The sequence below is a fragment of the Pagrus pagrus genome, assembly GCF_965226575.1.
Source record: "Pagrus pagrus genome assembly, chromosome: 19".
In the NCBI taxonomy this organism is placed as follows: Eukaryota; Metazoa; Chordata; class Actinopteri; order Spariformes; family Sparidae; genus Pagrus; species Pagrus pagrus.
The window spans coordinates 26,797,864-26,813,177 of NC_140203.1; the positions used below are offsets into that span (position 1 = coordinate 26,797,864).

General features: G+C 39.3%; 1 protein-coding gene across 1 annotated transcript in view; it reads right to left on the reverse strand.

Annotated features, from left to right (window-relative positions):
- dcc (DCC netrin 1 receptor) overlaps positions 1–15,314 on the reverse strand; it is a 341,027-nt gene that overhangs the window by 112,383 nt on the left and 213,330 nt on the right. Inside the window, exon 12 of the mRNA XM_084383879.1 lies at positions 14,611–14,660. Coding sequence (XP_084240005.1) covers positions 14,611–14,660 — 50 coding nt within the window. The remainder of the gene's footprint in view (positions 1–14,610; positions 14,661–15,314) is intronic.

Sequence of the window (15,314 nt, forward strand, 5' to 3'; positions counted from 1 at the left end):
CTTTGTAAATGTAAATGTAAACCTCAGGCTGATGCCTAATGAAAGTGGAGCTCAGAGTAAAGAAGCTGTGATTCAAAAGCAAAATGGATCATAAAGTCATCTTGCAAAAGTGCTGAATCCATGTTTGGTGTCTTCTGATGAATATTAAATCTTGTGTGTTACTCATACTGGACTTCCTGGACCATTTTTCAACTTCTCATACCTCAGACTGCCAAAACTTTTCTCTTGCTCTGCATACAGGAGGAGTTATTTAGAAGTTGTGTGTTGCTGATACAGTACAGACAAGTACCAACAGTAAAATCATATTTCCCTGTGTACTTAGAGTCCTTTGTACTGCTGAGCAGTTTGTCCAATCGATGGATGACAAAGCTTTGAGAAAAAAAAAAAAAACTTAAACTGAATCAAGAATTAATTCAGTGGGTTGCTCTTTTGTTTCCGTACGCTGAGCTGCAGTGTGAGAGCTGCATACAGAACACCTCATTCACCCTGTGACCTCCACATGCACGCACGCACGTACACACACACACACACACACACACACACACACACACACACACACACACACACACACACACACACACACGCATACAGAGGGCCAGGTGAGTAAACACTCCCTGAATTCAATCTGTGATTGTTTGTTCATGTCCTCTGGGTGAGGGCTGCAACCACAGCAACTGTGTGTGTGTGTGTGTGTGTGTGTGTGTGTGTGTGTGTGTGTGTGTGTGTGTGTGTGTGTGAGTGTGTTAATGTCCTCTGGGTAAAAGGAGCAATCACATGGAGGCCAGACTGTCTCTATTTACTCTGTAATACAACATGCAGCACCATGCTGCACCATGCAGTGTGCATGTGTGTGTTCAGAAAATAAACGGCTGTCAGATTTTAGAACAATATATTAAAAATACTCATGGAGATATGTTTGAGCACTGGGGTCTCTGTGTACCCAGAAAATGTAAAAGACATTGAGACAACTGCTCAGTATTAAAGCGCCACAGTCTGTGATCCAATTGTAACGCTGACACTCACAGACAGTAGAAGCCATTGACCAATAAATTATTGACCAACAAGTCTTGACAGTACTATAGGGATTAAAGATAGATGAAAATGTATTTATTTATTGCTCCATAAACAGAGAAACAGCATTGAAACAGAATGATTTGATTATGCTCGGATGATAAGTACAGAAAAGATGATTATTTCACTTACAGCTAAACATTTTCCACAGCTGTAGTTAAATTCATTTTGTCTGGTCGAATAAAAAAAAATCCATGATGATGAACACTTTTTTCATTATTGATTCATGTGTTGACTAATTCAACAATTACAGCATAAAACTTTAGGAATTAAAAAAAACCGAAATATTTCAGCTCAATACACAGCATTTCAAAATGCTCTTGTGTGCTGACGTGTGGAAGTGTTACCATGGTTACCAAATGATTTTGCATTAATAAAAAGATCACTCAAGGGTGTCATTCCCACTGGTGATGGGGCCATGTCCCCCTCACTCTTTACAATCCTATAAATGTCATATTAAGCAGGCTTAGAGCATCAATAATACAGCAATACTCATAGAAATTTGATTTATTTTGTACTACCATTTTATTGGGAATGATAACCTATTTCATTATAATGCAATTTATATCCATACTGTATATATGCAGGAAAATGCTTTTTTCCCCCTTTTTGTTGAAGACCCCAGATACAGCAAGCATTATGGAAGATGTAGTTATTGAATGCTAAGAAAACAATCTTTCTTTCTTTTTCCTTTCTTCTATCGCAGAATATGGACAGAACACTTCAGGAACATTTCAAAGGGAAAAACGATGTATTCTGGGATCAAAATCAAGACCTTCTGGGCAAAGGCAAGGAACCTAAATAAAATGCAAGAAGGGTCATTACATCACCAAATCTTGGTTTGGTGGCAGACTGTGGTGCCAGCTGAATTAAAGTCAATGGAAGATGCATGGAGAAACACACTACAACCCAACATATCTATGTCTTATGACTTCTGATTCTGAAATGTCTCCACAAAATGAAAGACCACAGTTGAGAGAGTAATTTAACCACTGATTTTTTTCCCCAAATGATTGACAGGGCAGATAATATTGTGATCAAACAGGGCGGGTCCGACTGAGTTCAATTACTGCTGAGACTGCTATTACACTCTTTTCGAACACAAAGTCTAATAACAATAGAGTGTTGATAAAAATAAAATCAGTTGTTAACCTACTGTCTGAAGTGTGTGTTTTCATTTTCTGTACACATTTTTTATCAGAAGAAATACGATGCAGATTGGGTTTTAGCATGTTTTTCCATGCATCTCCCATTGACTTCAATACAGCCGGCACCACAGTCTGGCACCAAGGACAGATTCAGTGACGCAATGACTTTTCCTTCTTTTTTAAGTTCCTTGGCCACAGGACCCTCCCTGGTCCAATCTGAGGTTGGCTGTTTACCGCTCTGTCTAATTGGACGATGTGTTCCTGATGAGGTGGGCGGAGCATCAGGTGAAGTTGGAATGATGTTTTAGGAGATGGAGGAGAGGAGAAGACGGTTCCAGGGTGTAACAGAGCTGATGATTATGATTCTGTTTTTGTGTCTAAGGGGGTAATCATCCCGTTACTACAGCGACTCTGTGCAGAACACCAGAGCATGGGAATCTGAGAAGATTAGCAGCAATTATCCGCTGTTCGGTGACATCATCACAGGTGTGTGACAGAGGGATGAGGCAGAGAGAACAGCTGCTAATTCAAGCTACAATAATATAATAATAATATAATAATGTGATGCATGAATGAACAGATGAATGGATGATTTCACAAAATTAATAACTGACTGAATACCTGAATGCATGAATTGATAGATAAGTGATGGCTGACTGAAGGAATATATGACTGACAGTAAAAATGGATTGCTGAATGAATAAAATAGTGAGTAAATGAATGAGTGAGTGAATTTATGTGTGATTGAATGAATAGATATTTACTATTTGTGTCAACTTCTTGAATTGAAAAGAGTAAAATACTGTAGTAGGCCTTCATCAGACAGAGAGATTGTGTGTGTGTGTGTGTGTGTGTGTGTGTGTGTGTGTGTGTGTGTGTCCACGTTCACAGTAGCTGAAACTTTTAAAGTTAGGACTTTTTTCTTTTCTCTGAAGTAGTAGTAAAGGTCCTGTCCAGCAGCCCTTCATGGATCAGAAACTTTCCTGGAATAACTGCAGCCAGTGAAATGAATATTTCACAATGTCAAAAATAAAATTCTATTGTACAGTTACCAAACCCCAGAGGACGATCTGTTCTGTCTTTACACTTTACAGGAATCACCAGGAGTGACCTTGAGGCTGGAGGGAAACTTCTGTTAATTAACTGAATCAATTTTAACCAACAGAAAAATGTCTTTTATGTCTGAGTCTACAATATATTTTATATCTGTGAAGGCTTAAGGATGGCTGGACTGATGGGATTTCCACATTTGAGACCTGCTTAAAAATATGGGGCACTGTTTTGAGGTTCAAATGCAGTTTTCAGTGAACCAGCTTAGAGATCAGTTATGTCATGCCTGCCAACCCAATTGCCAGAATAAATGTTAGCTAAGAACATTTCTGCAAAACCGCAGAAATTTTATTTTTTTATGTTGCAGCCATTTGTTTGGGTTTAATTTTCAATTTCTCTCCCATCACAATGCTGTGCTTATGGTCTGCTTAGGTTTAGGCACAAACATGGTTTGTCTTGACAAAAACGGCTGGCGAGTTCACTAGGTCTCCTCAAAAAAACATCTGGTATTGTCACTAGATAGACAGCTGGAAAGCACCCCACGGAGTTAAACTGCGGTTGGCCGTTGAACTGCAGCATTGTTGGCTTGCAATAACGCGTCACGTCACATGTTTACGCCTACCCCATTGGCGGCCAAGTGGCGGCTTTTGGAAAAGGAGGAATATTAGGCCTCCCTTTTAGAAAGACAAGGCGGCAGATTGCCGCCCTTACCTTGGAGCAAATGTGCCGCCTATTCTATCTAAAAAGGGCTTCTGATAGGTGGGAAACTTGAAGAGAGAGTAGCTCACAAGGACTAACTAGTCCTATAGCTTAAATAACTTGTTTAAGTTACTTTTGAAGAAGTTTAAAATGTTTGGTGGTTGTTTTATGACAAGTCAACTAAAGTTTCATTACTTACTGCTTGTTTTTGATGGACTTTAATGTACTGTACGGTACAGTATTGAGGAAAGGTGTTGTTTGTCACCTCAATAAATTTAAGTTAATTTATATTTAATTTGTGTACATTTTAGTCATTCACATTAAAACACACTGTTTTTGGTTGTAAAATAAGAGTAAAACGTAAAAAAACGGGATTCCCAAAAATTAAAACGGAAAAAACGGAATTCCCAAAAATTAAAACGGAAAAAACGGAATTCCCAAAAATTAAAACGGAAAAAATGGAATTTGGGAAAAAATAAAACGGAATTTGGGAAAAAATAAAACAGATTTTATAGGGCCCTACATCACCTCCACCTCCCAATGTAAAAGTCAGCAAATAAGCATGTAATGTGAATGTCATATGCCACATTCTGTACAAATGTCAACTGTCAACATATCTGTGGTTTGCAGAAACGGTAACTGCCAACATTATATCCGGGAGAGTGAAAATACATGCTTGTGAAAAGGAAATGCAATGAATGTATAAGAGGGAAAAATGTGTATAAGAGGGAAAAAAGCTATGAATGAATGAATGTGAGTGTAAAACGTCTCTGTGAAAGAAGAGGAATGCATGTGTGAAGACCAGAATGACTTATGATCTGCACAGCCGTTCATGAACAGATATTAACTGTGAGTTTTCATAATGGACTCTGTAAAGCCTCATTTCAGTTCCCCACAAGTCAAATGAACACTCCACACTGAGCTCAGCTGGACCCTTCAGTGCTGCTTCTTTTAATTAATGTTGAAATGAGTCTCCAGGTTCTCAAGAAAACTACGTCTCATTCTGGCAGAGACTCGATAGGAGGTTTAATCGCTCCTACAGGAGCCCTTCCAAAAGCTATTCTTAGACAAACAGTGAGGCTAAAAGTTAGTAATATGCTGTATGTTCCCCACAAACCACTCTTAATCCAGACTCTGACAGCAACAGAGAAAGTGACCCTGGCTGGACTCACTGGAGAATTCTGTGTAAAAAGCCCACAGACTGACATACTGTAAACTCTGGCTCAACCAAGCATTCAACAACACACACACACACACACACACACACACACACACACACACACACACACACACACACACACACACTGACAGTAATGCTCTAGAGACTGGAGTAAAGTTGAGGAGATGTCAGATTTGTCTGAAAAGTTGGTTTGACAGCAGAAAGACGAGGGCAAAAAGATTCACATTCTCTCCTTCAGCAAAAAGCTGCAGAGAAACTGAGGCTGGACCCACCCACGTTCACACACACACACACACACACACACACACACACACACACACACACACACTGCTTAACTGTGTGTGTGGCAATTAAGCAATGAACAGGATGCTGCAGGAGCTCAGCACAGTTCACTTGCAGTTTTTATCGATTTGTCCATACAAAAAAAAAGGTTTTTAAAACTTCCAGTTGTATTTACTTTTTCAGGCAACATAACCACAATTACTTTTACTATGGCTGCTTCTAAAAGTTCTTATCTACTTGATTTTACTTACCACTAATATCTTGAACAACTTAATAAATAATATTGCAACATACATATGTATCATTGACATATTTAGCCACCTACCACAGTTTAAATAGGAATAACTGCAGGTCTGTTCAGATGAGCAAAGCTGGCAAGCTTCTTCAGTCAGTCAGCTCAAGCCCACTTCATACATACTGTACATCCAACTAATCTACTGTATGCAAGTTATTATCATCACTCCCCACACCCTGCTTTACTGAGCTTGGTATTTTCTTATGGGTAGTGACGAGGTCAAAGCCTCCATGGTGTACATATTCATATTATCAATGTCACTCCCCACTCCCTGTTGTGCCTTGCTTGGTGGTTCCTTGTTATTGATGAAATTAAATGTTGGCTAATGTTACTTAGACTTTCCTAAGAAAAAAAATTCTTAATGATGGCCGATGATGAGCTGACTGTGAGATCTTCTCACATTTCTTCAGTTGTATCTTTAATGGCTACTGCAAGGCTTAGCAACTTTCAAGAGACGATAATTGAAGTTCTTTTTCTTTTTGGTCTTTTTGGCGTCTTCTTTATATTTGAAAGGTATATAATGTCAGAAAACCTGTGACAAACAAACAGGCTTCAATTCATTATCAGTGTAAGCTGGAAATATGAACCAAAAACTGACGCCTGATACTTGCTTTGTGATGGGTATGACAACACACAAATCAAAACTGAGACTCTGTAACAATGTCAGTGGCTATGCTTGGGCCATTTGGTAACTTTGTTACTCATAGTGTGAATGTAGGAATAGTTGTTTTTGGACATTAATTACCATGAAAATATGTTGTATCCTCCTCCATTTTATTACTAGGGATAATACAACATTATCTGTATCCAGTGGGCAATTGGGTATTTTTTATTATTAATTTTTATTAATTAATAATAATAATAATAAATATTGTTATTAGTATTGTTAATAATAATAATAATAATAATAATAAATATTATTATTATTATTATTATTATTTTATTAATCTTTTTTTTTATTTAGCCCTGATCCTCAAGCCTCACACAAAAAATATAGGCAGGTCAGGGTGTGGAGCTGGCAGGGTGTAAAACCCTTCAGCAGGGTTTTACACATTAAAACCATCTGCTGCTCTAGTATGCTTGGAATTCAGCTTTCAATAACTTTAACATAAAAATGTTTGGTTTGAGAAGAATATTCCTCCTTTATAAACCGTTATCACAAAGCTTCAAACTGTCACCAGTCCAGACATCACTGATCGATCAGCCCTTACCTGACAGCCAGATTTACAATCACATGCAGAGAAATGAGCGGACAGAAACTAAATGAGGTTAGCTCCCCACTGACAATCTGGAGCTCTTCCTAATGGATTTAAATTATGAGCTGTTCTCACTGACTCTGGAAACATTATTTTTTTCTGCTGCTGCTGCTTTCCGAGCAAAATGAAAAAAAGGATGATAAAAAGAAAAATTCTAATGAAGCAGGACACATCACTGCAGTTTTATCTACACTGGAATCTACAACACCAACCTACGCCTCAGTCTTAAAAGTCTCTTATATGTGTACAGAATGGGAGAGTATAACAAATAAACAAGCAGTGTCATCTGAATGTCATCTTTGATCAACAGATGCTAATCTGACAAGGTGCGTTATGGTCAGACAAAGTCAGCCATCAAAAAGGATTCTTACCCTTCAGTAAGACACATAAAGGGAAAAGCAACAGCATCAAAAGTTACTTTGTACATCATTAGTTTCAACATGTCGTCTCTTGCTTTGCCCGGTGTTTTGCAGACAAATCAAGATAACCCTGACAACATAGTTCCTCAGTATATTTGTAGACATTTCACACATCTGTTGGTCTTGTGCACTATTTAACTCGTAGGCATATGTGACATTTACTTTTACAGGAAGAAACTGGATTTAGATATAAAAAATACAAAGAAATTGATTTGTGGTCATTTTTGTGGGCATATATTGTTGAAAATTTTTGCATTACATGACCACGTGGATGTGATCTAAAATGGTTAAAAAGCTATTTTTCATTTCGGCTCAACTTTAATATTTCAGTAGTACATGAGTAAGTCTGCAGGAATTCTACACATTGTTAGCATGGTTCCTTGGTTTAAAAAAAAAAAAAAATCTCTCCAAAACATAATAATTAAAGTGGAAACAAAAATGAATTAAAAAATTAAACAAGCACTTGTCTCCCCCTAAATACTGAACTCTTTTTTTTTTATAAGTCTGTGTTCAGCTCTCAGTACTTTTGTAGCTTCTAACTGAGTCTCTTTAGTTTCTCTCGTCCTGTTTGTACTTGTACTGTTTCGTCGTGTTCACTTTCAGCTATTTTAGGAATCATGTTAGTTACTGCTGGTGAAAACACAAGGTTTCCTGCAATGCTGCTTCATAATAAAATCTTTTAAATTACTAAATAACGGGGGGCTTTTATTGTGAAGAAATTATTAAATGAAACGTATTTGTAACTGAATTAGCAGAGCCACTTTGTTAGCGGTGATTCTTCGATAGTACTGCGGGGATCACGACAAGAGCATCATTGGTTTAAGACACACCTTCAAGCAGGTATCACAGTTGTGGAGGAAATGCAAAACCCTGGCTGTGCCGGGCTGCCACACCGGATCAAACCAGGTGGAGCCAGGCCAGCGGATGTAATGGAAAAACAGCAATTATCTTGCCAAGCTGTCATGTGGAAAACAAGTCACTCAATACTCAGCTCTCTGGGTAAAAAAAATCCATATATGCACATCAAACTAAAGATGTTGACCATCAGCTGCAGAATTACATCTGCAGCCCTGTTCTGTATATGTGCACTGCATAATTTTGTGGATACCTTCAGTAATTATTTAAACCTCCTGACAAAACACCAGAATAAAACAGTCATTGATTTTCTGTGGGTTTGTTCCACACAGATTCCAAGTAAGAACAGTGAGATCATTTGCAGTATAGCTGCTGACTTTTTGACTCGAAGCAAATCTCCAAATCCCGTTTCCTCTGGATCATCAGAATACATTCTGTGGTGTCAGCAGGTTTACTACAGGAAGCTCCTAGTAAAAGGCCACATATCAACTCACATTGCTGTGCACATGTAAATGTACTCTCATATGACCCGAATGCAGCAACAAGACGACAATGATGGAAAAAAGTTTTTATAATGAAGCCCAAATTGTTTTCTCAAGTAAGATGCAAATTCATCACAATCAGCCCTTGAAAGCATATTTGGGATGCTGTTTAATAAACCGGGGGAGCTTTATGTTAATATTTGAAATTATTTAACAGTTTAGATATCTATAAACTGCTATACATTTATGTTTGGGGTATTGTGTTTCCCAGTGAGCTCTCCTGGTGGCTCATTAAACTGCATTTTTGTTTCCTTTTTTTTTTTTAACAGCTTGAGTAGAGAGAGCTTTGTTGTGACTGGCTACTGCGTCTTTTGATTGCTTGGCTATTTTTTCATCAATATCATGCTTCAGCTGGTTTTTCAACAGTACTGCATGCATAGACGTAGAATTGCGTATGGACTGCATGGACGTGTCCATACCAATCTCAAACGATGGCTGAAATGTCCACACCAATAGTAAGTTTGAAGGAAAAAAAGTCCCCCCCCTCATGGGCTACCGCTAATGAATGCAAAACATTGTTTCCAACCGTTTTCTCACTCTTAATGGCAATTGATTTGTTACTTTGTCAGGTGCCAGAAGAAGCAACACAGCCGTCCCCTTTATGTGGCAGGGCCACAGCAGCAGGTGAACTTGAATAAGGGCATGGTAGTTAATTATTTTTTAAGTGTTAGCCTCCTTCTGAGGCTTTTGTTAGTCATCCCCGTATCATCGTCAGAGGCGGAGCGAAGTTTCAGCGCTCCGAGGAGACGTAAAACATGGTTTAGAACCACAATGACACAGATGAGGTTGAACCACGCTGCTGTGTGCCATGTCCACCAAGAGAAGTTGGATAATGTTGACATTAAACAAATATGCCAACAGTTCATGGGTGTTAATGAGAGGCGTCGCCATTTGCTTGGCTCTTTTATATAAGAGCAAGGCAGTAGATGTTGAGCTATTTGGATTGAAGGTGTGATAGCAGTGTATAGGAGTATATATTGGGATTTATGTCCAAAAAATAGAAAAAAAAAGAAAAAAAGACTAAGGCACTCTGTGGTAGATCCATGAAATTGTATATAAATATAAGGAGCAGGCAGACAACGTGTTTCTGTATATTGGGATTGTCAGTAGCAGTTCAGATTTATTGATCCTGACTTACAGGTTTTGTTTTGAGCAAATAACTTTCTATTTTGAGAGACCAGGGGGTGACTGGCTATGTCCCCACCAATGTCAAAATCAAACCTACACCCTTGACTGCATGGCATATGGCTGGGGAATTAATGACTTTATCTGCAGTAGTACTGGGACAAACTATTATAGTGTAAGAGCTGTTTTCTTGTTTGTTATTGTAGTTCTATTAATACTATAATAGTTTGTACCACTGCAGAAAGTCAGCCACTCAGACAAGTTTTTTCTCCCTGTTAAATAATTAATTCCTCAGCCATATTACTTTCACTTCCATGCAGTGGTGTTGAAAGACAAAAAACTGAAGCATAATATTGATGATCTCTAGATATGATAGAGAATCTTTAAACATGCTCGGTCCGTGATCATATTTCTATTTGAAGTATCTGGTTTGATTATTTCACTGGGTGTGGGTGGTTACAAGACGCATGAACTATTACGCTCACCTGACACATTTTCAGCAGAAATGGTTATCATTGCACTTTATAATATTTCTGATATTTTTATTGGAAATTCCTCATGCAGTGGCGAGTGATAAAAGAGATGCAAACAGTTTATAAAAGTGTGTTCACAAACATCCTTTGCGTAACTTGGGAGGTGACAGGCCAAACACATCATTAGCATACAGTGCATGTCTTTATTCTTATTTAATGCCCATCCAACAGATCTCTCAGCCCCGCACACTCATAATCCTTGTCCCGCATTTTGTCAGTGTGCGTCCACAGACACAAAGAGCACAGACAGATCTGGAGAGAAAACTCCGATCAAACTGTCTAAACCTGGCTGTGCTGATAAAATATAAACCAAGAATCTGTTGCTACACGGCCTGTTCATCCCATTGAAGAATATTTTTTAGTGTAGTACTTAGCTAAAATAAAGAAAGCACACGAACTGGAAGTCCCTGCCATTTTGTTTATGTACTCTGAAAAGGGAGACTAAAAATCTCTGATGAAACTGTAAAACAAGGTAGGGATGAGCAAACATGAACCATGGTCCTGTTCATCTTGTATTTCTCTCCCAAAATGTTATCAGAAACATAGTATAGTGGCCTGTTCAGCTGTAATACCATGTTGTTTGATGCCAGCTAGGGATAAAACCCAGCATCCATTCTCTGTTTTCTCTGGTTATGTAGCAGCAGTTTCAAAAATATTTCTGTCTTTATACTGAATAGACAGTTCACTTTTATGCAAGGGCCATCTTAAACTCAGTTAAGTGGTAGAATAACGGTTAATAGGATGAATGGTGATGTCTCTGCAGCCTGAGGGGGGTCGCGCCGGCAGAAACCGCACTATGTAACTTCTCAGAGTGGGTCGGAACCTATGTGATGTAAAGGCGTCTAGTGCGACCTGCTTTACGGCATACGTCACACGTTTATTTGTTGGTGGATTTAGCCAGCATCTACTTGGATTTTTCATAAACCAATGCCATGGCCGAGCCAGCGAAAAAAGCCAAGAAGGTATTGTCTGAGGAGGCGAAGAAAAGAAGAAGAGAAAGTGATAGAACAGAGCCCGGACACAGATAAATATTGGACCAGCTTACACTCTGTGGCGCGTGCTGAGTAAGAAATGGGTTTCAAGACTGATGGCGACCTAGCCTTGATGCTACTGGATTTGTAAGTCATATATTACATATATACATATTTATTATCTTACCGACTTTTACTTTGAGTTGATTTGTTGTTATGTGGTGTTCATTGGGGCACTATTTGTCCTCAGTTTATAACCGTAATAAAGCCGGGAGATAAGCTAATGCTGTCCTTTTCGATAGCGTGCACGTTTTCATGTAGTGACTGTAAACAGTGACTAACTTACTAAAACACTATGATCGTCTTGTCTTGAAAAGTTGCAGATTCCTAAGTTCATGCTGATAATCAACATAAACATAACAGTGTGGTTGGGAGGTAACGTCAGGCTATTGTTGTTATCGGTAACGTTAGCATGCTACTTACTGTTGTCGTACCAAGTTGGTTGTAGTTATTACGCCAAACAAAACGTCAACTTGCGATTGTATTTAGTAACTCCCGAAAACATAGTTATATTTTCAGACATTACTAAACACATTCATGCCCAAGCGTTGTGTTTTGGAAGTAACTTAGGCGGTGCAATCACTACAACCAACTCGGTATGAGAATAATTCTAGCATGCTAATGTGCTGTGCAGCCTATATGCTAACAAACTACCAACTGCTATCTCTGAGTCTAGCTTGCTGTTGGCACTCGATCGAGGTTTTTTCAGAAGATTTCGTGATTCGCCGGCTCCGTCAACAAATTCACGTGTATTCATTTTCCCCAGGGATGCTCATACAGCGACAGTATTTACGACACTGGTAACAGATAATTGCGCTTCTCAACCAGCTGGTGGTAGTAATGAGTCCAAACAACCTAGTGTTGCTTTAAACTAAATAAAAACACTGTCTTTGTTTTCATGTATGAATAAAAAAATGGTCCATTTCAGAATAATATATGTAAAGTATATTCACACTTTATAACTACTGATGCATTAATGTGTTCATAACTTCAGGGCTGCAGCAGGTAAAGGATGCACTCATTTCAATAACTTTTATTACTGCTGGGTTGCTTAAAGCTATGGTCTACGATTTGAAAGATTTGTTATTATTATTAACATCATTTAGATGGTGGTTATGACCCAATAGTACCACCCACACAATGTGGAGAGTAAAAGGAACCAAAAAAATCCATTCTCTCTAGTGTCTGTAAAACTGAAAAGAAATTGACCAATAGGAACCATCCGGCCCGGATGGCTCCTATTGGATCAATTTTCCGATCCAATCCTCGCTCACTCTCCTGCTCCTGCTCACGTCTGGTCCCGACCCACTTCCGCATTTGAAACTACAAGCAGACAAGAGGTTTGTTTTGCCCTGAGCTGTTCAGCTGCCTCTGCTTGCCCCACCGACAAAGAGTCAAAGAAAGAAAGTCTGTCACTGAAAAGACACAAAGCGGAGATGTGAAACAAAGAGGGCTCAAACCCGAATAAACATCGGGTCATCATTTGAACGGTGGCGAAAGGTCCGTGAAGATATGGACCCGGTGCTGATACAGCGGCGTTTCTGTTGAGCAGGTAACCTTCGTCTTTATTGTGGATGTTGTGACACAGATAACTTTCATGCTGATGCTGGCTTATGACTGTGAAAGCTGCCGTTAGTTTGTTTCTGTGTTATTAGACGGTGTCTGTCTCTGCAGTGTTGTCAACACTTGTTTACTTGTTCGACAGAGACGTTAGCCTCTATGCTAGCATTGTAAGCTAACAACAAGCTAACATTGCTAACATGTTTACACCAAATTAGCCTATTTATTTGCTCGTGGCAGCTAAATGAAGCAGCAAGTAAGATGAATGAAGGGATGGATGAAATCCCAACGCGAAGCGGAGGGGTTTCGGATTTTATTTTATTTGTCCGGATTTATTTCTCCATAACAACCTCTCGCCCGGTCACTACTCAACTGTTTTGCTAACCCTCCTCCCGGTCTTGTCCGTTTGTTTTCAACAAAGCCTTTGCTAAATCAATATGATGGATTATCATATAGGCGTTACGATGTGTGTATTTGTGTGTCTTATCTGTCATAAACAAGAGATTACGGTTTACGGACACGTTTGTGTCGCGGTCTGTGTGAGTCTCGGAGCAGCTGTGTGTGTCCTAGCTGCTGTCTGGTGCTACTCAGACAGCAGCTGGGACACAGCTGCTCCGAGACTCACACGGGTTTGTTTTTCAGCCACAATGTGGAAGCGATCGTTGTGATGAAAGCTGATGGCAGCATCTGTTAGTCTCTTGGCCCTCAATAACTTTTAGAAGTGGCTAACTTAGCTGTTGTAATTGATTACGTAGCTGTAAGGTAACGTAGCTGTAGCATGCTAATGACGTTACGCTAGCTTGGCTGTGGAGCTTCGCTGTGGACATTGTAATGACTTACAAGATTTACGTGAGTTTCAACGTGCATTGTAATAACTTTATCTGTGAATCCGACATCGTTACTCCGCATTCAAAGCTGGGCTGTATTTGGTTTCTGCCGGCTTGTTGCTCTTGGTGCTTGTTGCGGGACGTATAAAGTTCGTTGAAGAGAAAAAAAAAAAAAAAGCTTGTAGTGGGAGGGGGTGTGTCGCGGGACTCCGAGGGGAGAGCGATACGAGCTCGGAGGGGAGGGGTTAAGGAGCACAGAGGGGAGGGGTGTGTGTGGGGGGGGATGCTTTTTTCAAACCTTTCTCAGATCGTAGACCAGAGCTTTAACCTTTAATAATATAACTTAGCTACAACTTTAGATTATTGATGTAAAATATAAATAAACTAAACTAAAGCTTTAAAATAAATGAAAGTAATATTTTCCTCTGAGATATAATGGAGTAGAAGACTATGGTTTAGGTTTAAGGGGTTTTTATCCTGTATATGTTTTTTGTGAGGGAAGCGCCACCTCATGGTGACACCTTGCAATCAAATGAATCGGTGTGTTTACAGTGGAATTTAGGCACACCCCCAGGAGGAGTGGGGGACTCCCAGGCAATCGACTGAAAACCGACAGTTGGCTAGCAGCCAAAGTTGATTATATCAATTTGACAGTTACAGTTGTTGAGGTGTTGGTACAGTGTACAGACATGGACAGAGGGAGAGGATGAATTAGAGGTATAAAAATGTTTACTCACCCTGGATAGGACAACCTCTATGGTGATGTTCTGAGGAGGGGCACTGGGTACTGTAGAGACAAACACAAAAACTGTGAATACTGGGTATCAGGTTATTCAGTATTCAGAGATAAAAAGAAAATAGCTGCTCACACAGGGAACCTTGGCTTATTATGAATATTGAGACTGCAGTATGCAGTGAGCAAAGAAACCTATGCACTTAACTTTTATAATATGTACGTTTCCTCACTGACATGTTTTTGTTGTTGTTTTAGAATATAACATTTTCTATTTTTTCTCATTTCTTCAAGCTTCTGAAAGTTAGTAATTTTGTACTCTTAATCAAGTAGACTACTTTTACTTTTACTTGAGTACAGTTCTTGGCTACTCTACCCACCTCTAAGTACTGTAGTGAATGACGTTTTTTATTTTTATTTTTAGATCATTGGTTTTCAACCTGGGGGTAACAAGGTAATTTCATCTCATAAGGGAAGCCAAATAAGCAGGAAGAGAACATGTAAACTCCTGAGTGGAAGCAAGATGAGCCTGGACATGAAGACAAGACTTTCTCTCTAGATCAGGGGCAGTTCCTCATATGGGCAATATGGGCAGCTGCCAGGGCGGCATTTGTGGAGGGGCAGCATGAGTGCCCGCAAAAAAAAAGGTGAGGTTCGCCCAGGGAGTCATGCAAGCTAGGACTGCCACTGCTCTAGATGACAGCAATA